General features: G+C 40.0%; 1 protein-coding gene and 1 pseudogene across 2 annotated transcripts in view; one reads left to right on the top strand and one right to left on the bottom strand.

Annotated features, from left to right (window-relative positions):
• BAG4 (BAG cochaperone 4) overlaps positions 1 to 24,838 on the bottom strand; it is a 34,559-nt gene that overhangs the window by 8,758 nt on the left and 963 nt on the right. Inside the window, exons 2-3 of one of the 2 annotated variants that reach the window (XM_004311802.4) lie at positions 8,823 to 8,930; positions 133 to 387 (exon numbers count right to left, since the gene is read on the bottom strand). In XM_004311802.4, the coding sequence (XP_004311850.1) occupies positions 133 to 387; positions 8,823 to 8,930 (363 nt within the window). The remainder of the gene's footprint in view (positions 1 to 132; positions 388 to 8,822; positions 8,931 to 24,838) is intronic. The other variant, XM_004311804.4, reaches the window with a different exon arrangement.
• LOC109547632 (origin recognition complex subunit 3 pseudogene) lies at positions 3,661 to 4,841 on the top strand (annotated as a pseudogene).

Below are 24,838 nucleotides of genomic sequence, written 5' to 3'. Positions count from 1 at the left end.
CAACGCAGCCATAAATAAATATATTTATTTTTAAAAAACCCCAAAAAACCTAACCTCTTGAAGTGAACAGAAAAAAAACTTGGTACCATTCATTAATATGAAAAAATAAAAACACAACAGATGAATGCTCACCTGTGAAGCAGGATATCCTGGAACCTGCCCCCTAAGAGGGGCTGCTTCAGTCTGGCAGTCCTGCTGGGGATACATCCAACGAGAGACTGGGGTTGGGCTGTTGCCAGGTGAACGGTAAGTGCTTGGAACCTCTGTGGAGTAATTGGTCTGAGCATACCCGGATGTGTAATAAGCCCCTGGGTATGAGGCAGTATTTGTCCCAGGGCCAGTGGGGTATGGTGGGCCATATGCTCCATTTGTATAAGAATTCAAACTCTATAAAAAAGCAAAGTTGGGAGAAAAAAAACATGAATGAGTAGATGAGCTGAAATGCCCTCACTTCAAAAACTTTGAGAAGAAAGGAGATCAGTAACTAATGAAAATATGAACTACCTAAGCAACCGTTGAGGTATTCTTTCATATATTATAATCATATACATATATTAAACTCAGATTATCACCTTAGAGTCTTTGTCATAACAATGGGTATATTGTGATGAAGGATGAAGTGATGGCCTTTAGTGCTTCTCAGCCATTTCCATAAGTGCACCTAACAATTGCACCTAATGGCAGGGAACTTGTCCCCACAAACTGAAGAGGGTGTTCCGGGAAACCTGGGAGAATGGCGAGAGAAAGAAGAAAGTAACCATAATACAACAGAAAGAAAAAAAGACCACAGAGAAAGACCTAGCCCTGCCATTGGCTTTGTGTTTACCCTCTCTGAGCTTTAGTTTCTCCAGCAGGAAAATGGAAATCATAAACATATCTTGCAGGGTTATTGTAAAAATTAATGAGATGACATATATAAAATGCTTAGTATAGTGTCTGGCACGTAGTATGCTCAACGATTTGCAATTTTTACAATACAAATTGTTGTTAGTATTAATGTGGCAAGGTCAGGAAACGAACCCAGATCTGACTCCAAGCCCATGTGCTTTGTATTGATACCAGCCTACTCTGCTTCCCCAAATGATAACAGCAGACAGAGACAAATTCCTCATATATTGCTTACTGCAGTTTTACGTCACCTATCCAGACTATTACTGACACCCAGAATCCTCAGTTTAGTAATCCAAACAAGATTAAAGCTAAACTCTAAACGATTACCTTAGCGTTTTCTATTAATTTCTACTTTACCTTGTTAAAATGGTAAAAACAGAATCAAGTTTTCCTGGACTCATCCTTCTAAAACTAGACAATCTTTCCCATTTTAGGTAGAAGAATAAGAATCTTGTGATATTAACTAGACTTATCATGGTGATCATTTCACAGTGTATACAAATATCGAACCATTATGCTGTACATCTGAAACTAACTATATGTCAATTATACCTCAATTTAAAAAAAAAAAGAATCCTGATATCTTCTACAGTTGTTAATGACTGAAGAAAATGAAATTTAAATTTGATGCCAAATCTACCACAACAAAAAGAGGGATAGATTGAAGTGGGAAGGAGGGCATAATTCTGTGGAAAATAAATTCTTAGCCACAGTTTTATGGCAAGAGGATAAAAGACAGGCTACTATCACCACACGGCCAAAGAATTCCGTGCAGGGACGGGGTGAGGGAAAATCCAGCCAGGCATTCCTGGAGCAGCCACTGTGAGGCTAATCAAGTCTTCTGCCTACAGGCTGCTGTGCCTAACCAAACAATCCCTTATGCAACATATACAGCTGAAGACTTAAGATTAAAAAAAAAATCATGCGACTTTTTGTACTGTTATTCAAATCCTAGAAATCCTTCCTAAGGAAATTATTCAACTAGAGAAAAAATTATAGGCATGAATTTGTTCATCACAGCATGATTCACCATCACGCAGAATTATAAACAACCTAACCGTCCTGTACTGATGGAATGATTAAGTAGACTACTGGTTATTCATTGAGGAAATTTTATTCTGTCTTAAAAACTCACTGTTAGGGACTTCCCTGGTGGCGCAGTGGTTAAGAATCCGCCTGCCAATGCAGGGGACACGGGTTTGAGCCCTGGTCCAGGAAGATCCCACATGCCGCGGAGCAACTAAGCGCATGCGCCACAACTACAGAGCCTGCGCTCTAGAGCCCGCGAGCCACAACTACTGAGCCATCGTGCCACAACTACTGAAGCCCGCGTGCCTAGAGCCTGTGCTCCGCAACAAGAGAAGCCCACGCATCTTAACGAAGAGTAGCCCGCACTCACCACAACTAGAGAAAGCCTGCGCACAGCAACGAAGACCCAACGCAGCCAAAAAAATAAATAATAAAATTAATTAATTAATTTTAAAAAACTCACTGTTAGAACTGACCAGACATCTAATGATATCAAAGAATTATTTGGGGTTTTTTTCCTTTAAGTTTTAATAATGGCATTGCGGTAATATCTTTAAAACTTCCTTATACCTTAAAGATACATGCTTAAGTATTTACAAAAGACATAACATGATGTCTGGAATTTGCTTCAAAATACTCTAAGGATATATAAATGAAACATGATGGCCATGTATTGATACTTGTTGAAGCTGAGTAATGGGTACATGGGAGATTATTGCACTATTCTCGTTACTTTGGATTATGTTTGAAAATTTCCTTACTATTAAAAAAAAGTTTCTGTTATTTCACCCTATAACATGTAAAGTACATACGATAAATGAAAAGTCATATTAAAAGGCATATGTAAAATGAGTTGTCATATTAAAAGACAAATGTAAAGCTGTGTAAATATGATAGGGGAAAGGCTGAAAACAAATTTACCAAAATATGGATATATTAGGATGACAGAATTAGTGTTTTTTCTCCCTTTTATCTCCCAAGTGTTTAGTAATAAAGTTGTATTTTATAGTAAAAAAAATATGCTATTAAAAATGTCATGACAGGTTGGGCTTCCCTGGTGGCGCAGTGGTCGAGAGTCCGCCTGTCAATGCAGGAGACACGGGTTTGTGCTCCGGTCTGGGAAGATCCCACATGCCGCGGAGTGGCTGGGCCCGTGAGCCATGGCCGCTGAGCCTGCGTGTCCGGACCCTGTGCTCCGCAATGGGAGAGGCCACAACAGTGAGAGGCCCGTGTACCACAAAAAAAAAAAAAAAAAAAATGTCATGACGGGTTCGATCCCTGGTTGGGGAAGTAAGATCCAGCATGCAGTGAGGTACAGCCAAAAAAAAAAAAAAAAAAGTCATGAAATCTCAAGTATGTCTAGAAACTGGTGGGCTGCTTGGACCATAGCTACTTCCATCTATGTCCAAGTAGACTATTTTCATGAAGGGAAACTTGTATCTAAGGATAGCAAGCTGTGAAACTTGAAACTTGTCAGCTGACATGGCAACAGAAAATCTGAAACTGAGCAACTGAAAGAAGAATTAAACAAAATCTTTGATAGTCATTGAATTTCTGTAGAAGTCTCATTCTGGATTCCAGAAGAAATCAAGAGACTGGAGCTCTTAAAACTCAAAAAATATCCCAAGTGCTGCTCTTGTTCTAGAGGTAAATGTAAATATGACTTAGCATTTAAAAGTCAAAATCATGTCACATCATATGATGTCTCACTGCAAAAGCTAAAGATTATCCAGGAGGTAACACTTCTTCCAAAAGTTGGTTTTACAATTGACGGACTGTTTATAGATGTAGAATCCAAAGAGGAGAAAACTGATCAGGTCTCTCACTCAGAAAGTAATACACTTGTTCAACGGATTCCCTTTCCATTTGATACATGAATATCAAACAGCAAACAGACCCAATCCAAGTGGGAAAAAAACCTTTTTTTCCATTAGCAAGACCACAATTCTTCCTGCTGTGCTTATCTTGAAAAACATGGAAGGCTTCACCACAAAAGTACTCCAAGACTTCACAATTATCAGCAGTCGACATCAACTTGAGTTTCTACTAATACTCATTTCTGGAATTGCCAAATCTATTATCATCCACTGGTTACTTCCTCATGCAGTATCTCTCCTTATAGAACTATTCCAATTTTTGTCTCATAGGAGCTCCAAACCACAGTACTTAATAAGCTGTATTTTACAACCCAGGTCCCCTTTAAATTAAATGAAAAGGTGTTATAGGTTCTGATGAAAGTCCTTTTGTATCATGATTTCTCAATTCATAACATTATAAGAGGACTTCAGTTTTGTTTCTTAGAGCATTTCTATTCCCAGGCACTCAGTGTTCTGTGGTGTGATCTCCCAGAACCCAAGAGAATTAGCTTCTTTATCAGAAAATCAATGTGAAAACATCCGTCTTTCATCCTTTAGATACGTGGAAAAGAAGCTTTAGAAAAACAAGTTGCATTCATGACCAAAGAGAGGATTTTAAACAAAAACACCCGACCACAATCATTACTAGAGAAGCTGTGTATTTATCATGCTTTTCCCAAGTACCCACTGGGTCAATGGATCAGAGCTACAACATGCATGGTTACAAACGATCAGCATTGGAAGAACATATGTTAGCCTTGCAGTTGCTACAGACGTTGACTAAGGATGAGCTTATGATCATAGTTCAGAACTGTTCAAAGTTTTTAAGTCTTCTGAAGAGTAGCCTGGCAGCATAGCAAAGAAAATAAAGGCGTTCTTGGCCCAGCTTCAAAGCCCTGATACAGAGGCCAAAGAGAAAGAAAATACTACTGGGGCTTCAGAAGACAGTCTTTGATGCAAATGAAGGCGTTAAAAGCAAATAAGAAGCAATCTTAGTTTGAAGAACTCAGAAAATACCACATGAATTTCATCAACAGTCTGGTGAGCCCAAATCTTCTGTCCTGAGCTGGTTTACTTCATACTGCCTAAACCTGCTCCACAGACTGTCCAACATGCTCCTCAACAATCCTTACTATTAGCTGAAAATGAGGAAAGCTGTATTTCAAAGACTCTCCCCTGTTCCTGCATAGCACATAGACTTTACCTGAACACAACAGGCTAATCAGCTTTGGGGACTGCTCAGGGGCCCTCCCAACATCCATCAGTTCTGAAGAAACGGATATAAATTCCACATTACCGGGGGAAAGTGCATGAAATTACGCACTCCCGGTCTATAAGAGAAGACTGATCATGTGGCAAAGCTAACATGAGGCGGCAGATAGAAGGCAAAGGAGTGAAACCATTCAATTTTTAAAAAAGGAAACCGGTCATATCTACATACCACTGCAGGAGTCTGTTTTGGTCAGAAGATAAATGTATAATCCCCATGTGATGCTTCACCAGAAAATACACGTGTGCTAATCCCATACAAGCATATGTATAGATACCTTTGGGTTTAGCATCCAACAATTTTTTTTTTTTTTTTTTTTGCGGTACGCGGGCCTCTCACTATTGTGGCCTCTCCCGTTGCAGAGCACAGGCTCCGGATGCGCAGGTTCAGCGGCCATGGCTCACGGGCCCAGCTGCTCCGCGGCATGTGGGATCTTCCCGGACCGGGGCACGAACCCGTGTCCCGTGCATCGGCAGGCGGACTCTCAACCACTGCGCCACCAGGGAAGCCCAGAATCCAACAATTTTTGTATCTAAAAGCTCTCTCAGATTATTGCTGTTGCTTTCAAAAAGTCATCCCTAAATTAAAAGTGAATCTTTCTTGAATATATGTAATATACACATATAATAAATGCCTTTATCTAAGGGGGGGAAATGTCACCTCCAAAAATAATCTTTTTTAAAAAAAATATGTTGACTCTCTTTTTTTTTTGGCTGTGTTAGGTCTTCGTTGCTGCATGTGGCTTTTTTCTAGTTGAGGCAAGCAGGGGCTACTCTTCATTGTAGGGCGCGGGCTTCTCATTGCGGTGGCTTCTGTTGTTGCAGAGCATGGGCTCTAGGAGCGTGGGCTTCAGTAGTTGTGGCGCATGGGCTCAGTAGTTGTGGCTCACGGGCTTAGTTGCTCTGCAGCATGTGGGATCTTCCCAGACCAGGGCTCGAACCCGTGTCCCTGCATTGGCAGACGGATTCTTAACCACTGCGCCACCAGGGAAGTCCCCAAAAATAATCTTTATCAATAGGAACAACTGATGAAATCAGACAAATTAACATTGCTGAGAAAAACTGTGACTCATGACTTTGGGTTCTGTCTTCCTCTTACATTAACTGTAAAAGTAATGCCTGCTACTCTCCAAATTGATCTATATGCAATCTCAATGAAAATCCCAGCTGCCTTTTGTGCTGAAATTGAAAAGTTCATTTCCTCATTGGCAACCACTGTGAAAAGTAATTTGGCTATATTAAATAAATATGTACGTATCCAAACCCACCAATTCCATACACGAGGGAAATGCTCGTCTCATATGTTGTACAACAGAAAAGAGAAAAACAATGTTGAGTTAAAGAAAAGCAAATTGCAGGAGAATGCTAGTATGAAACCACTCATATCAAGTTTAAAATCATGTTAAATAATACTATAAAAATGCATATACAAGTAGTAAAAGCATAAAAACACATATGAGACAATTAATATAACTTTAAGAAATGGAAAGAAGTGTTATATGGGGCTTCAACTGTATTTATTTTACTTCTTTTTAAAAATCTGAAACTTAAAAACTGACAAAGCTAGGAGCTAGATAAAAAAAGATGTACATATTTTCTGTACTCTTTCAGAATGCTTGAAATATTTTAAATTTAATATTTGTCATAAGAGTCAAAAATTTTAACAGCAAAAGCAAAGGCAACAAAACAAAAGCAAAATTAAAAAGTGGGATTACATCAAACTAAAAAGCTTCTACACAGCAAAGGAAACCATCAACGAAAGGAAAGGCAGGGCTTCCCTGGTGGCGCAATGGTTAAGAATCCACCTGACAATGCAGGGGACACGGGTTCGAGCCCTGGTCCGGGAAGATCCCACATGCCACAGAGCAACTAAGCCCGTGCGCCACAACTACCGAGCCTGTGCTCTAGAGCCCGTGAGCCACAACTACTGAGCCCACGCGCCTAGAGAAGCCACCGCAATGAAAAGCCTGCACACCTCAATGAAGAGTAGCCCACACACTGCAACGAAGAGTAGCCCTCGCTCACCGCAAGTAGAGAAAGTCCGCAGCCAGCAACGAAGACCCAACGCAGCCAAAAAAAAAAAAAATTATTAAATAAGTAAATTTAAAAAGTAAAAAAAAAAGAGGGCTTCCCTGGTGGCGCAGTGGTTGAGAGTCCGCCTGCCGATGCACGGGACACGGGTTCGTGCCCCGGTCCGGGAAGATCCCACATGCCGTGGAGCAGGCCCGTGAGCCATGGCCGCTGAGCCTGTGCGTCCGGAGCCTGTGCTCCACAGCGGGAAAGGCCACAACAGTGAGAGGCCCGTGTACCGCAAAAAAATAAATAAATAAATAAATAAACAAATAAATAAATAAAAGAAAGAAAGGCAACCTACTGAATGGAAGAAAATACTTGCAAATCATATATCTGATAAGGTAAGGAGTTAATATATAAAGAACTCATACAACTCAATAGCAAAAAATCAAACAATCTGATTTAAAAAATGGGCAGCGGATCTGAATAGACATTTTTCCAAAGACATACAAGATGGCCAACGGGTACATGAAAAGGTGCTCAACATCACTAATCATCAGGAAGTGCAAATCAAAACCACAATGACATACGACCTCACACCAGTTAGAATGGCTATTCTCAAAAAGACAAGAAATAAGTATCGGATGAGAATGTTGAGAAAAGGAAACCCTTGTGTACTGTTGATAGGAATGGAAACTGGTACAGCTACTGTGAAAAACAGTATGGAGGTGCCTCAAAAAATTAAAAACAGAATTACCATATGATCCAGCAATTCCACTTCTGGGAATATATTCACGGGAAACAAAAACACTAACTCGAAAAGATATCTGCACCCCATGTTCACTGCGGCACTATTTTACAACAGCCAAGACATGGAAACATCCTAAGTGTCCATCACTGGATGAATGGATGAAGATAATGTGATATATATATATACACACACACACACACACACACACACACACACACACACACACACACACACAATGGAGTATTATCCAACCATAAAAGAGAAGGAAATCTTGCCATTGGGACAACATGGATGGACCTTGAGGGCATTATGCTAAATGAAATGTCAGACACAGACAAATACCATAAGATCTCATTTATATGTGGAATCTAAAAAAAACAAAAAAAGCCAACTCATAGATACAGAAAACAGACTGGTGGTTGCCAGAGGTGGAGCAGTGGGCTGGGGTGCAGGAACGGGTAAAGGGGGTCAAAAGGTACAAATTTCCAGCTATAAAATAAGTAAATCATAGGATGTAATGTACAGCCTGGTAACTATAGTTAACATATTGTACTGTAATATTTGAAAATTACTAAGAGAGTATATCTTAAAAGTTTTCATCACAAGAAAACAAAACTTTGTAACTGTATGGTGACAGATGTTAACTAGACTTCTGTGGCGATCATTTTGGAAAGTATACAAATATTGAACCTTTACACTGTACACCTGAAACTAATATAGTTATATGTCAATTATAGCTCCATAAAAGGTCAAATTTTTAGAAATAAGTACATTTTGCGTTTGTTGTTTCCAGGTCCTGAGAAATAATCTATCATGCATCAAGCTGCCTTTGCTATAGGTAGCATCTGCCTAGATATTTCCTTATCTCTGAGCTAAAAACATTAAAATGATTAAGATAGAGTGCATTATATAACAAAAGCCCACACACCCTCACTATGAAATCTCCACAGGTTCTGAAAATAAATCGATTCATTAAGAAAAAATTCAGAAAGTCTGTCAATTTTAGACCCTACCTGGCCTTGCATTTCCGGTCTTACAGGATATGTACTTGGGTAAGGAGCCCGAGGTCGGGCAGGAGAATTCCAATAGTTGGAATTGTAGCTAGGATATGGTGGCTGCTCCTAGGACAAAAAGGAAAATAGATTCACTTTTACTAACATCCTTACATCATTCTGAAAAGTTGATAGAGGCAGGTATAAGTATCGAAAAAAAATAGGCAATAGACAAAAAGCAATGGAACCCCACTCTAAAATCAGTCATTATTAAAACTGATGCAGATACATGCTCAATCACTTGCCCTAGAACAAAGCAAATATTGACTATTCTTGTGCATAATGCCAATTATAACAAATGATATATCTACTATGTCAAGTTAATTAGCAAAACCAGAGACATTCAATTCCTTTATCTCTCTCCAATCACTAAGCCATCACTAACTAATTTAATTAGTGCAGCACAATTGTAGTTCTTTGCCAGTGTTAAGAAGAGTAGTATAATATTTACCTATCTCAACAACTTTGAAACTTGAAGTAATATTTTAATACTAAACTTTACTTAAAATGCATACACCTTCAATACTCAACTTCTTTGCCTGGCCACACCCTAGTTTTTTCATATTCCTCTACTTTCTGCTATGGCTAAGGTTTCTGCTGGCAGCCCACAGCTAACTCGGAATCAGGAATTACGTAGAATAATTAGCACTCCAAGGAGAAAATCTAGCTACGGCATTAATCTCTACAGCTTTCACTTCACCTCAAAAAGTTAGTGTCATCATTTTCAATAAGCCAATACACTCTGACAAGAAACTAGATCAACTCAAAACTTTTCAGGCTGTTTTAATATATACATTTGTCATCCCATAAGTTGAGTTATTTTGCTCTGAGCTTTATAGTTTAATTTTAAGCTTAAAGAGGATCTTCAAATCTTCAAATATGGTTTCACAAAGAAATTCACTGGCAGTTGTAGTCTCTGAGAATTTAATTATCACCATCTGAGCTTAACTGCACTACTTACCAGTTTCATAATACTTTGTTTTCAAAGCATGCAATTATTCCACATGACATTATACAAGCTGGGCAAGTAACATCTCCCTTACATAATACAGCAACTAGAGCAATATAGAAACTAGCAACTTCAGATCCTAACAACCAAATTTCTCAATCAGGCAAATTCCCCTGACTAATCCCCCCGCTTCCCCCGGTTAAGTGGTATTTGACTAATTAATTGATTTCTCTCTACCAAGAATTTGAATCTTAATTAAAGAGGTGAAAAGACCAGAGTTGAAGCTGACTCACTCCAGCAGTGGTGAACTAACACCTAAATCCCCAGAACTTCCTTGGTTTCTGTCCTTTTCTACTGATCCTCCGAAGTACCCCACACATTTTTACTACCTCTCCACCCACCCTGTCCTCACTCCTTCCTTACTCAGCTTCTCAACACCTTAAATCCCTTACCACTCTTTCCCTCGGATGTTCTCACCTGCAAAAACCTAACCCAGTTTAAACCCAATTATCCACTGGTTCCACATCTGTACTTCACCTAAATATCGGTGCAGAGAAACACAAGCTCTCTGGTTTCACACAAGCAGACACTCAGCACTGCCTAGCAACTACACCACACTTCCTCAGTATGTTCATCCCACTCACACAACAACTATTTCACCTTCTTGTCCCCTCAAATCTCCAGTATCCTCTTATCCTACCCCCTCATTTTTCAACTGATAACTTTATCTCATGTTATACTTAATATGAATCGAATTGGAGGAACAGGTATAAATTCACATATTTTTAAAATGTAATTTAAACTTGTATGCAAAACAAACAAATATGGCTAAGTGACAGCATGCCAGTTTTAAACAAAGGATTTAGGAATTAATGCAAATTCTAGGAACCCATTTGCACTCCTGCCCTCCACCGTGGGCTAGCATATCCCATGTAGGAGCTGTCATTTCAGCCTGAGTCCCAGAACAAAACACGTGAACAAACTTGAGCCCAACCCAGAACCTGGAGATGAGCCCCTGCAGCGACATCACAGAATAAAAGCAAGAAATAAATATTCATTGTTGTAAGCCGCGACTCTTGGAGTTGTGTTTTACTACAGGAAAAATCAACTGATGAGATAACTAAACATCAAATTGGTAACATAACCATATGGAAAAAAGAATTATTTCTAATGACTTTTGCATCATCTTACTTTGACTGTACACACTTAGTGGAATATATTCTAAAGACCAGATGAACTGCAAAGAAACCTAAACTGCATCCACTAGGGAACTGTTAGTCATAACATTGATATTATTATTTGTATTAACAGCTTTATTGAGATATAATTCACTACCATACAATTCGCTCATTTAAAATTGTCGAAGTCAATGATTTTTAGTATATCCATAGAGATATGTGTGATCATCACCACAACCAGTTTTAGAACATTTCAAAACCTGAAAAAGAAACACTGTTCCCTTTAGCTACACCCTCCTATCTGCCATTCCCACAGCACTACACCACCACTAATCTACTTTCCATCTCCATAGATTTGCCTACTCAGGGTATTTCATATAAATGGAATCATATAATATGTGATATCTGGTAACTGGCTTCTTTCACTTAGCATGTTTTTGAGGTTCAGCTATGTTGTAGCATGTATCAGAGCTTCATTCCTTTTTGTAGCCAAAAAATATTCCATTGTATACAGATATCACATTTTGCTTATCCATTCTGGGCATTTGGATTGTTGCCACTTTTTGGCTATTATGAATAATGATGCTATAAACATTCACGAATAACATTTTATGTGGACATATGTTTTCAGTTCTCTTGGCTATATACCTAGAAGCGGAATTGCTGGGTCATACAGTTAACTCTAACAATTTTAAAAACTGGCATTTGTTTTCCAAAGAAGCTGCACCATTTTATATTCCCATCAGCTAAGTATAAGGGTTCTAATTTCTCCATCTCCTCACCAATACCTGTTTTTTCCTGTGGTTTTGCTTGTTTTTATAGTCATCCTAGTGTGTGTGAAGTCATATCTCACTGTGATTTTTATCTGCAGTTCCCTGAGGACCAGTGATGTTGAGCATTTCTTCATGTGCTCATTGGCCATTTGCACACCTTCTTTAGAGAACTGTCTATTCAGATGTTTTGCCCATTTTTAAATTGGGTTGTTTATATTTTTGTTGTTCAGTCTTAAGGGCTCTTTATATATTCTAGATACAAGTCCCTTTTCTGATATCTGATTTGCAAGCATTTTCTTCCTTTTCATTTTCTTGATCGTGTCCCTTGAATTATAAAAGTTCTTAATTTTGACGAAGTCCAATTTGTCTATTTTTTATTCTGTTGGTTGTGCTTTTGGCGTCTTATCTAGGAAACCATTGCCAAATCCAAAGAAATGAAGATTTATCCCTATGTTTTCTTCTAAGAGTTTTATAGTTTTAGTTCTTACATTTAGGTCTATGACCTATTTTGAGTTAATTTTTTAAATATTATTTATTTTTTGGCTGCATCGGGTCTTAGCTGCGGCACGTGAGATCTTTCCCTGTGGTACACCGGCTCCTCGTTGTGGCGCATGGGCTTCTCTCTTGTTGTGGCGCACAGACTCCTCTCTAGTTGTGGGCTCCAGAGTGCATGGGCTCTGTAGTTGTGGCACTCGGGCTCTTTAGTTGTGGCACGCAGGCTCAGCTGCCCCACAGCATGTTGGATCTTAGTTCCCTGACCAGGGATCAAACTGGCGTCCACTGCATTGCAAGATGGATTCTTAACAACTGGACCACCAGGGAAGTCCCTTGAGTTAATTTTTACATATGGTGTAAGGGTCCAACTTTATTCTTTGTATGTGGCTATCCAGTTGTCATGGTACCATATGTTGTGCCATAGACTTTTCCCTCCATTGAATGGTCTTAGCATCCTTGTTAAAAACCAATTGATGGGCTTCCCTGGTGGTGCAGTGGTTAAGAATCTGCCTGCCAATGCAGGAGACACGGGTTTGAGCCCTGGTCCGGGAAGATCCCACATGCCATGGAGCAACTAAGCCTGTGTGCCACAACTACTGAGCCTGTGGTCTAGAGCCCGTGAGCCACAACAACTGAAGCCCATATGCCTAGAGCCTGTGCTCCGCAACAAGAGAAACCACTGCAATAAGAAGCCCGCGCACCGCAACGACGAGTAGCCCCCCACGCACCACAACTAGAGAAAGCCCACGCACAGCAACAAAGACCCAATGCAGCCAAAAATAAATATAAGTAAAATAAATAAATTTTTAAAAAATCAGCTGACCATAGACACTCTCAATTCTATTCCATGTAGACATATAGGTTATGTATGCCTTTTAATTTTTTTCTTGCCCGGTTGCCCTTGCTAGAACCTTCAGTGTAATACTGAATAGAAGTGGCAAGAGCAGATGTCCTTGTCTTGTTCCTGATCTTAAGGGAAAGCATCCAGTCTTTCATCATTAAATATGAGGTTGGCTGTGGGTGTTTCACAGATGTCTTTTATCAGGTTGAGGAAATTTCCTTGAATTCCTAGAGTGTTTTTATCATGAAAACGTTTTGGATTTTGCCAAATGCTTTTTCCACATCTATTGAGGTAATCATAGGGGTTTTGTTTTTTATTTGAATGATATGGTGTATTACATTAATTGATTTTCAGATATTAAACCAACCGTGCATTCCTGGAATAAATCCTATTAGGTCATGGTATATAATTCTTTTTATACATTGCTGGATTCAGTTCACTAGGGTTTTTTTGCGGATTTTTGCACATCCATATTCATAAAAGATATTGGTCTGTATTTTCTTTTCTTGTGATGTCTTTGCCTAGTTTTCCTCTCAGGGTAATAATGGCTTCACAGAATGAGTTTAGAAGTATTCTCTCCTCTTCTGTTTTTTTAGAAGAGTTTGTGAAGAATAGGTGTCAGTTCTTTAAATATTTGACAGATCCATTCAGATTTCCTATTTCTTCTTGAGTTAGTTTTGGTAGTTTGTATCTTTCTAGGAATTGTCCACTTCATCTAAGGTACCTAATTTACTGGCATACAATTAGTCATAATATTCCATTATAATCTTTTTTTATTTCTGTAAGATCAGTAGTAATGTCCCCTCTTTCATTTCTGATTCTAGTAATCTGAGTCTTCTCTCTTTTTTTTCTGGTTCAATCTAGCTAAAGGTTGATCAATTTTGTTGATCTTTTCAAAGAACCAGCCTTTAGTTGAAATGATTTCATCTATGGTTTTTCTATTCTCTATTAACTCATTTCCACTCTTATTTTCATTATTTTCTTCCTCCTGCTTGCTTTAGGTTTGGTTGGCTCATTTTTTCCAGTGTCTTGAGATGGAAGATTAGGTTCTTGATTTGAGATCATTCTTCTTTCTTAATACTGGCACTTATGACTATAAATTTCCCTCTAAGCACTACTACTTTAGCTGCATCTCGTAAGTTTTGGTAATGTTATGTCTTCATTTTCGTTCATCTCAAAGTATTTTTTTATTTCCCTTTTGATTTATTCCTCGACTTGCTGGTTTTTTTAAGACTGTTTTATTTAATTTTGACATATTTATGAGTTGCCCAAAGTTTTTCGGCTATTAACTTCTAATTTCATTACATTATAGTTGGAGAACATACTCTGTATATTTCTATCCTTTTATATTTATTAATATTTGTTTTATGGCTAGTATATGGTTTATCCTGCAGAATGTTCCATGTGTACTTGAGAAGAATGTATATTCTGTTGATGAATGGAGTGTTCTATAGATGTCTGGTAGGTCTAGTTGGTTTACGGTGTCGTGTACATCTTCTATTTCCTTGTTGATCTTATGTCCAGTTGTTCCATCCATTACTGAAAGTGAGGTACTGAAGTCTCTATTATTATTGAATTGTCTATTTCTCCTTTTATTTCAGTAAGCTTTTCCTTTGTGTATTTTGTTGTTAGGTACATATATATTTATAATTGTTATATCTTGCTGATGGACTGACCTTTTCATCATGTTCCTCTTTATCCCTAGTAATATATATATATATTTTTTTTTTTTTTTTTTTGCTGTACACGGGCCTCTCACTGTTGTGGCCTCTCCCGTTGCGGAGCACAGGCTCCGGACGTGCAGGCTCAGCGGCCATGGCTCACGGGCCCAGCCGCTCCGCGGCATGTGGGATCTTCCCGGACCGGGACACGAACCCGTGTCCCCTGCATCGGCAGGCGGACTCTCAACCACTGCGCCACCAGGGAAGCCCCCTAGTAATATTTTTTGTTTTAAAGTTTATTTTGTCTGATATTAGCATAGCCACTCCAGCTTTCCTATAGCTACAGTTTGCATATTTTTCCATCTTTTTACTTTCAAGCCATTTGTGTCTTTAAATCTGAAGTATGTCTCCTGTAGACAGCTGAGAAGGAAAAACCTCCTACTCCTACTTTTCTCCTTTATCCTCACACTGTTACCACACTCAGAACACTTCTGATACCAGATGTGGGGGCGGTTTCCCCCACACCAAGCAATTCTGCAACACCAGCTGGGTGTTCCACAATTCAACTTAATTCTGACACTTTCTATCTGGAGATAGCACCAGATTCCACCGGTTAGGGGCTCAGTCCCATGAGACTACCCACCCCTTACTTCAGATGCCAATTGCAAGTAGTAGGTCCCCAGGTTACCCACAAATTATGTCTGACTCGGCTACAGATTGGAGGTTCCCATGATCTCCTCCCTCTTGGATTTATTTGCTAGTACAGCTCAAAGACCTCAGGGAAATACTTACTTAAGTTTACCAATTTATTAAACGATATGATAAAGGATACAGATGAACAGGCAGATGAATAGATACATAGGGCAAGGTCTGGGAGGGTCCTGAGCACAAGAGCTTCTGTCCCTTTGGAGTTAGCTGTGTCACCCTCCCAATATGTGAATGTGTTCACCAACCTGGAAGCTCTCTGAACCCCATACTATTGGGATTTTTATGGAGGCTTCCTCATGTAGGCATGATCAACCCCTCTCCAGTCTCTAAAGAATGGGGAATGAGGCTGAAAATTCCAAGCTTCTAATCATGAGTTGGTCTTTCTGGTGACCAGCCCTATCCAGGAGCCATCCATGAAAACACCGAGAGTTGCCTCATTAGTATAAAAGACACTCCTGTCACCCAGGAAACTCCAGTGGATATAGGAGCCCTGTGTCAGGAACCAGGTTCAGACACCAAATACTAGAACAAAAGATGTTCCTAGTGCTCTTATGACTTAGGAATTTACAAGGGTTTCAGGAGCTCTACGCCAGGAACCTGGGGCAGAGACCAATATATATATATATTTTCCCATTATCTCACACTGCATATAGTTGCATCTTCTTTTTTTCAATCCAGTCTGACAGTCTCTGTCTTTGATTGGATTGTTTAATCTATTCACACTTGATGTTATTATTGATATAGTTGGATTTACATCTGCCATTTTATTTTTCTGTTTTCTATATCTCATGTTTGGTTTTGTTCCTCTATTCTTCCTTTACTGCTTCTGCATTAAGTGAATATTTTCTAATGCAGCTTTTTAATTTCTTTAATGAGTATATATAAATATATGTATTACATAGATGTATATATATGTCGATCTTTCCTCGACCACACCTAGCTGTTAAAGCTCCACAAATTTCCAGCTAATTTCTTTACTGTTTACTTGGGACATAAATTGCTCTACAAACTGATCCAATCAAATCTGGGCTCCTTGGAAGGGACACCTCCCAAAGTCAGTGTTTGAGATGTGTTCCGACCCCAGAGGGCCCCTCCCAGCGATCTCTTTCCCTAGTTCTCTCCAGCAAACTGGCTGGCCTGCAGCCCAGTCTGTATCTGCAGTGAACCTACTGATCTCCCAAATGCCTTTCACGACACCCTCCACAGTTTTTGAGAACATCCTTTGGCTTCAGCTTCTCCATATTCTGATGCAAATAAAGTCAGTTCCTTTGGGAAAAGATTAGGAGCTACCGGTTTTACAGCCTGCGTCTGCCTCCAGATAAAATGTCTGAGCTACACTCTGCAGTTGGGCTGGGGACAATGGTGTGCTTCTCTGAGAGACACCCCTGCTTTAAAAGCTGAGCATCTGGGGGGAAAGGGCAGTAGCCTCAGACCTTCCCAGCTTGCCTTACAAGCCAGGGTAAGGGTGAGCAGAGCCCCAGTGTTCTCAGCAGTGCCCTACCCAAGGTAAAGCCTCCATTCCACAGGTAGGGACAGGGCATGGGTGGGATCCACCACTATTGGCCACACTTGCCCAGAACGTGGCCTCTGCAATAGTAGCTGGGGGCAAGATAAGCAATGTCGATGTGCTGCCCACCCAGGAGGACTGGGACCTGGGGAGCGAAGAAGCTTTGTTTTATTTGCCGCTCCAGGCTAATGGAGTTTCTCTCTCACTGAGCTGGGGGTTGGGGGGTGGGAGAGGTGGAGGATGGCACAGAATCTCACTGTTCTTACCGAGTTCGAGTAAATTTTCTAAAATAAATTTTTCCTCATTTGCTAAATTCCTTAAGACCATTTCTAGAGACTTTAATTTGGTTGTTTTTAAAAAATATTTTTCACCAGTTTCACTGAGGACTGGGCCCACAGAGCTCCTCATGCTGTCATGCCAGAGCTGCAACCTGGCATTATTTTGAACTTATTTTATATATTATTGTAGGATTGTACAAGTATTTGTAATTACCTTAATATTGTTAGGAACCAAAATTTTCCATACAAAAGTAATAAATACAATCTAAGAAGTAAAAATAATCTATGACATTAAATTTGAATTAACACAAATATGAACTTATTTATTTTTCTATTTTAAAATATTAATACTTATTCACAACATTGTAAATCAACTTCACTCCAACAAAATTTTTTTTTAAATACTTATTTTATATAACTCTGTCCATTGAAAAGGTTTAGAAGCAATGACAACACAACAGCAATCAGTATACCTAGCACCCAAATGTAACTTCTGTACCAGTTATTAAGGTACCGGCCCTCAGCTCCAAACACAGCATTCTGTAACTGGCTCTGAGATGCAGGACCAGGAGTCCGCAAACATTTCTCTTTGCCACTTGCTTACTATTTGGTTCTGCCAATAGGGGGCACTAGGTTAGAGGAGGGGAGAATGGACTTGCTCCCTCCTGTTTGCTCACCTGCTTCCCATTCCTGCCAGTGCCAGCCCAGCAAAGCCCCTCAACCTGGGGGCAGCGTCAGTCAGCAGAGTCTGCAGACTCCTGGTTTCCCGAGAACTCCCTCACAGGTACCAGCACCAGCTCGGCAGTGTCTCCTCGGTGCCAGCTATACCACGCCATTCTTCCAACTTTCCAGGTTCTCACACCCCCAACCTCTTCTCTTTATTCCCCAGCCCCAGGAATTGAGGCTGTTTCCTGCAGTAACTATCTTCTGTGTTACATTTTCTCTTTTTACCTTTTCAGATCTCCAATACCCACTTAACTAATTTCCTAAATCAAATTCTCTCTTTTCAAAGAACTAGTGTAGGTTCTGTTTTCCTGCCTGGATCCTGACAAATATAGCTTCTAAATAAAATTCTCCAATTAAAAAACAAAACAAAACAAAAACAAGGTTTCTTAAAAGAATGGCTGATTATAACATCTGGGCCAGACTATACAATAAGCCTGGCATATCTTGTACCAGAAATCAAAGAAGCTGTCAAAAATCAATGGGTCATGTCAAAAGGACTTAGAAGCCAAGAAGAGGGGGCTCCCATTGGCATCATATGGGATCATTTAAGCAATAAAAGAATGACAGCAACTGATTGAGACACATTCAAAATACTTAATATATGTATGTGTACACATAAATACATATATGTTATGCAAATGAGTTCATAAAATACTTTAAAAAACAGTAAGAAACACAGTTCCCTTTCTGTAATTTTAATGGGGTTTAGAGGTGAATAAAAATTAAATCTTCCATCTTATCCTAGGAGTCCTTTTTTTTTTTTTTTTTTTTTACGGTACGCGGGCCTCTCACTGTTGTGGTCTCTCCTGCTGCGGAGCACAGGCTCCGGACGCGCAGGCTCAGCGGCCATGGCTCGCGGGCCCAGCCGCTCCACGGCATGTGGGATCTTCCCGGACCGGGGCACGAACCCACGTCCCCTGAATCGGCAGGCGGACTCTCAACCACTGCGCCACCAGGGAAGCCCTAGGAGTGTCCTTTTTTTAAAAGATGGATAAATATTTATACCTTGATTGTGGTACTGGTTACATAACCATATGCGTTTGTCAAAACTCACAGAACTACACCTTAAAAATGGTAAAATTAACAATATGTAAATATATCATAATTTTTATATGAAAAAAAGAATGTCCTCAATGAAGCAGTAAAAATTATTAATTTTATTAAGTCTTAATTAAAAAGACTGCCTTTGCTTTTTTTTTTTCCCCTTTTGGACAAAATGGAACAAATCTAAAAATATCCCCAGTAACAATCAAAGTCTGCAGCTCAAGGCCCTTTTAACATGACACTAATTCTATGAAATAGCGTTTGGTTTCACAGGAAGCTGGCTGAAGTTGACAGCTGTTCTATAGACCAAATTGCCAATTTTATCATGTGCCAAAGTCTCTCCAAACATTTTATGTGCTGTCTGAAACTAGACAAAGGTGATGATGTAAACTAAACAAATATAAAAGGTTTTCACAAGTGGGAATAATGTGAATTAAAGTTTTTATGACAAAGGAAATGTGATTAAAATTATGCAAGAACATAATAAATTTATTTACTTTCTTCTCTTTTGAGAAGAAATACCTATATCTCAGGTGAAGGCTGGAGTCAACACCTTTCATGTTTATCATAGAACTATCTAGTCCCATTTATGAAGTGGATGTATGGTTTACAAAGTCACTTGCCACCATGCCTCCAAAAAATAACCCCAGCCCAAGCAAATCTAACAGTAGAGGAATGTCAGTAGTGCTGGTACTACCAAATATCCATTTACAAGTTTGTTTATATGTTTTGTAAGAATTAGACAAAAAAAATTATTAGAAAAATACATGACAAATTATTTTTATAGCGATATATTCCAAAATCACTAAAAAACACTTTACGCTCCTGTACTGTCCATCATCACAAATTTCTCAGCTTTAACCTCATTTGGGTCTCTTCCGTGCTTCCCTACAGTGCCTCCTTTCCCCCAGCACCTGCTTCAACATTTACCATATCAAGCTCCCAGTGTATCCCATCCCACTTCCTTTACCCTCAGATGACCTAGCCTCCTTCTTCATCAACAAGGACATCAAGAGCCAGGAACTCCTCCAATGCCCCTCTCCTACAACTCAAAGCTTCCTTTCTCCCCCTCTAGCTGTGGAAGGGGTTTCTCAGCTCTTCCTCACTTCTTAATCCACTTCTCCCCAAGCCATATTCCATCCTTTTGTTAGTATCTTTTTTCTCAATCTACTAGCTTACTCTCATCAATTAAGTCTATCTGGTCTATTGTGTCATTCAAAGATTGTGTTTCCTTATTTATTTTCTGTATGGATGATCTATTGGTGTTAAGTGGGGTGTTAAAGTCCCCCACTATTATTTTGTTACTGTTGATTTCTGCTTACAAACATCCTCAAGCCACCTCATCCTAAAAATTCTTCCCTCAATCCTTGTTCCCAGTCAAGTGACCACCTTCTCATTTGCTAACAGTTTACACCACTTCTATTGCCATCCAAACCCCCCATTCATTACTTAAATACTGTTTTAAACTCCCACCACTAAAATCAATGATACCTCTTTAATTGCCAATCCAACTTCTTCTCTCCGGTCCTCATATCACTCACCTGCAAAATAACTGTGGCCTCGCTTGGTCTGTATCACATGACGTTCTGATTTTCCTTCTATCCAAGTATTCTCGCTCAGTGTCTTCTGGGTCCTCTCTCTCTCTCACCCATCCTAGATCTCAAAGCTCTCCAATGGCAGCATAATCTGGTTCGGTAATTCACGTATGCTTCCATTTGATGACTCTCAAATCACTGTCTCCAAGCCCTGTCTCCCTCCTGAGCCCCACATCTATTGTTTTGTTCCCAGACAACAACTCCTCAACACCACAGACTCTAAAATTGGACATCAAAAAACCACAAAACAAAAACAGAAAATCACAGACGTCTCTCTAATCAATCACATACATTGCATCAAGAGCTTGGCTCTCAGTAACCACCGTCACTAACTGGCTTTCAGCAGAAATGAAATAAAGGCAGTACATAAACACTTGGCAAGTCTTTGTATTTTTTTTTAAGCTCCTCTATTAACCAATCACTAGTTCTTTTGGTACAAAACTAAACCAGGGCTTCGCTGGTGGCGCAGTGGTTAAGAATCCGCCTGTCAATGCAGGAGACACGGGTTCGAGCCCTGCTCCAGGAAGATCCTACATGCTGCGGAGCAGCTAAGCCCTTGCGCCACAACTACTGAGCCTGTGCTCTAGAGCCCGTGAGCCACAACTACTGAGCCCACGTGCCACAACTACTGAAGCCCACGTGCCTAGAGCCCGTGCTCCGCAACAAGAGAAGCCACCGCAATGAGAAGCTTGTGCACCGCAACGAAGAGTAGCCACCGCTCACCACAACTAGAGAAAGCCCGCGTGCAGCAACAAACACCCAACGCAGCCAAAAATAAAATAAATAAATAAATAAATAAATTTATATATATAAAAAACTAAACCATACATATCTTCCCATAAAAACCTGTTCCTCTTCTTTGTCATTCCTATGAAATCTTTAATCCTATGAAATACTAAAAATTCAGAATTACCTTCTGTTTCTCCTGCAACCCTCACTTGCAGTTGATACACACCTTTGAAAATTTTTTGAGGGACTTCTCTGGTGGCGCAGTGGGTAAGACTCTGCACTCGCAATTCAGGGGGCCAGGGTTCAATCTCTGGTCAGGGAACTAGATCCCACATGCATGCTGCAACTAAGAGTTCGCATGCCACAACTAAGGAGCTCACATGCTGCAACTAAGGAGCTGGCGAGCTGCAACTAAGGAGCCCACCTGCCACAACCAAGACCTGGTGCAGCCAAATAAATTTAAAAAAAAAAAAGAAAAAAGAAAATGTCTTTCGAATCTATGTAACTTGGTTTTTTAAAATATGTTTTTCAATTATTTTTATTTATTTATTTATTTATTTATTTTTGGCTGTGTTTGGTCTTCGCTGCTGCACACAGGCTTTCTCTAGTTGCAGCGAGCGGGGGCTACTTTTCGTTGTGGTGCCCAGGCTTCTCATTGCAGTGGCTTCTCTTGTTGCAGAGCATGGGCTCTAGGCACGTGGGCTCAGTAGTTGCGGTGTACAGGCTTAGTTGCTCTGCGGCATGTGGGATCTTCCCGGACCCGGGATCAAACCCGTGTCCCCTGCATTGGCAGGTGGATTCCTAACCACTGCACCACCAGGGAAGTCCCCTATGTAACTTGTTTTGAAACACATCCAAAAAATAAGATAGATACATGTGATAAACATAGTAAGTGCTAACCATAGAATCTAGGTGGTGGATATATTGGTTTTCACATACAATTTCAACTTTTCTAGATGTTTGAGAATTTTTATAATAAAATGTTGAAAATAAACCTGTCTACATTCAGGCATTGTTGAAACACATGCCCTTTTTGTTTCTTTTCTGACCTAATTGGGAGCCTAACTAAGCTGTCTCCCCAAACCCTCCCACTGTAGCTGTCCTCCAAGATGGCTCCCAAAGACCCCTGCCTCCTGCATTCACACGCATGTGAAGTGGCCTCCCACACTGTACTGGGGCTGGTCTCCACGACCAGTAGTATACGGCAGAAGTGATGGTGGATCACTTCCCAGCTTAGGTTAGAAGAGACTGCAGCTTCCAGCTTGCATCTCAGCACTCTCTCAGATGACTCGTTCTGGGGGAACACGTAAATCCCCCAGGGATCTGGTTAAAATGCACATTCTGATTCGGCAGGTCTGGGGCAGAGCCTGAGATACAGCATTTCCAACAAGCTCCTAGGTGATGCGTATGCTGCTAGTGTAGGAATCAAACTGCAGTGCTGCAAGTATAGCTAACAAGGTAAGAAAAGAAAGAACACAGGGAGAGGTTCTCCGTTTTTTCCCCTGCAATATTTAAATAGGTTAATATAAAGTCAAGCCTTTGTAGTGGTTCAGTGCAACATCATCTCAATACATTCAATTCTGCCGAGCAATGCTTCTCAAACATGAACGTGCATATGAATCACCTAAGGATCTCATTAAACTGCAGCAGCAGTAAGACTGGAGCAGGAGAGATTTTGCATTTCTAACAAACCCCCAAGTGACACTGAAGCTTCTGGTCCACGGCCCACACTTTTTAAGGAGTAAGGTTTTATTTTTTTTTTTTAATATTTATTTATTTGGATGTGCCAGGTCTTAGTTGCAGCACGTGGGATCTTTTAGTTGCAGCACATGGGATCTAGTTCCCTGACCAGGGATTGAACCCAGGTCCCTGCATTGGGAGCGTGGAGTCTTAGCCCTGGACCACCAGGGAGTTCCAAGAGTAAGGTTTTAAAAGGCTGCTATACCTTTTTTTTTAAGTCTGACATGTTTTATTATATAAATATGTAAAATTTACATGGCAAAAACCACAATAAAGTCAAAAGATAACGAATTTAGAAAAAAATTTGCAACACGTGTGACAACATGTTTATCTTTTTTTTTTTTTTCATGTTTATCTTTTTTATTAGTTTCCTATTGCTGCATAAGAAATTATCATCCAGGGACTTCCCTGGTGGTCCAGTGGCTAAGACTCTGCGCTCCCAATGCAGGGGGCCGGATTTCGATCCCTTGTCAGGGAACGAGATCCCCCATGCCGCAACTAAAGATCCCACGTGCTGCAACTAAAACCCGATGCAGCCAAATAAATAAATATTTAAAATGTAAAAAAACCTATCATCCAACACTTTTCAAGTTTCAGAAACGTCACCCTGAAAGACAGACTCTTGAAATGGTTTACAAATGCCCATTACACATTCCAGCTTTAAGCCCAATCCCTCCAGCACCATCACCCACCCTGTGTGCACACCTGTACTCAACCAATACCTGACAACTCCCTGCACAATGTTAAGATCTTAACTTCTCTAACCTTAACCTGAAAACACACTTTTGTTTTGATGACATAGCAAGCCCGGACAGTCGTCAGTTCAGCAGTCCTTCCCCTTTCCCTTCAAGTGAGCCTCGGTCTAGTTTGCCTACCTATACGCTAAGCATTTCATCTTTCTACTCTGTCATGGGGCTGAAGTCCCACGGCTACTTATTCCACATTTAGACAGAAATTATGGACCTTTCTTCACAATTAACCTCTCACTACATGTTTTTACTCATACAATTTTTAAAGATATACCATAAAACCCACCTTTTAAAGTGTACAATTCAATGGTCTTTAGTATATTCAGAGTTGTGCAATCATCATCATCACTAATTCCAGAATATTTTCATCTTCCCCAAAGGAAACCCCATACCTTTTATCTATCTTCCCCAATGTCCCCAGGCCCCCAGCCCCTGGCAATGACAAATCTTTGTCTCTACAGATTTGCCTATTCTGGACATTTCATATAAATGGAATCATACAATATTTGGCCTTTGTGACTGTCTTCGTTCATGTAGCATATTTTCAAGGTGCATCCATTTGTAGAATGTCTCAGTACTTCATTCCCTTCTATGGCTAAACAATTTCATTGTATGAATATACCATATTTTATCAGTTCTTCAGTTGATGAGCATTTGGGATATTTCCCTTTTTGGCTATGATGAATAACGCTGCTATGGACATGCGTGTGCAAGTTTTCATGTGGACGTGTTTTCAGTTCTCTTGGGTGTATACCTGGGAGCAGACTTGCTGAGTAATATCCTAGCAGTATGCTTAACGTTTTGAGCAACTGCCAAAACCACTGAACCATTTTACATTCCCACCAGCAATGTTTAGAAATTTCATTATCACATTTTCAACCAATGAGGATGTTGTAATTCCTGAAGCAAAGGAGACGTATGCCCCCACCGTATAACGATAATTCTCTACGAAGAATATTGCATTAACAAAACAGAAGTATATTTCTGGCACGACGACACAGAAT

The sequence above is a fragment of the Tursiops truncatus genome, chromosome 21 (genome assembly GCF_011762595.2).
Source record: "Tursiops truncatus isolate mTurTru1 chromosome 21, mTurTru1.mat.Y, whole genome shotgun sequence".
Lineage (NCBI taxonomy): Eukaryota > Metazoa > Chordata > Mammalia > Artiodactyla > Delphinidae > Tursiops > Tursiops truncatus.
Note: the sequence above shows the minus strand (reverse complement) of the source record. Positions and strands in the feature narration are given on the sequence as shown.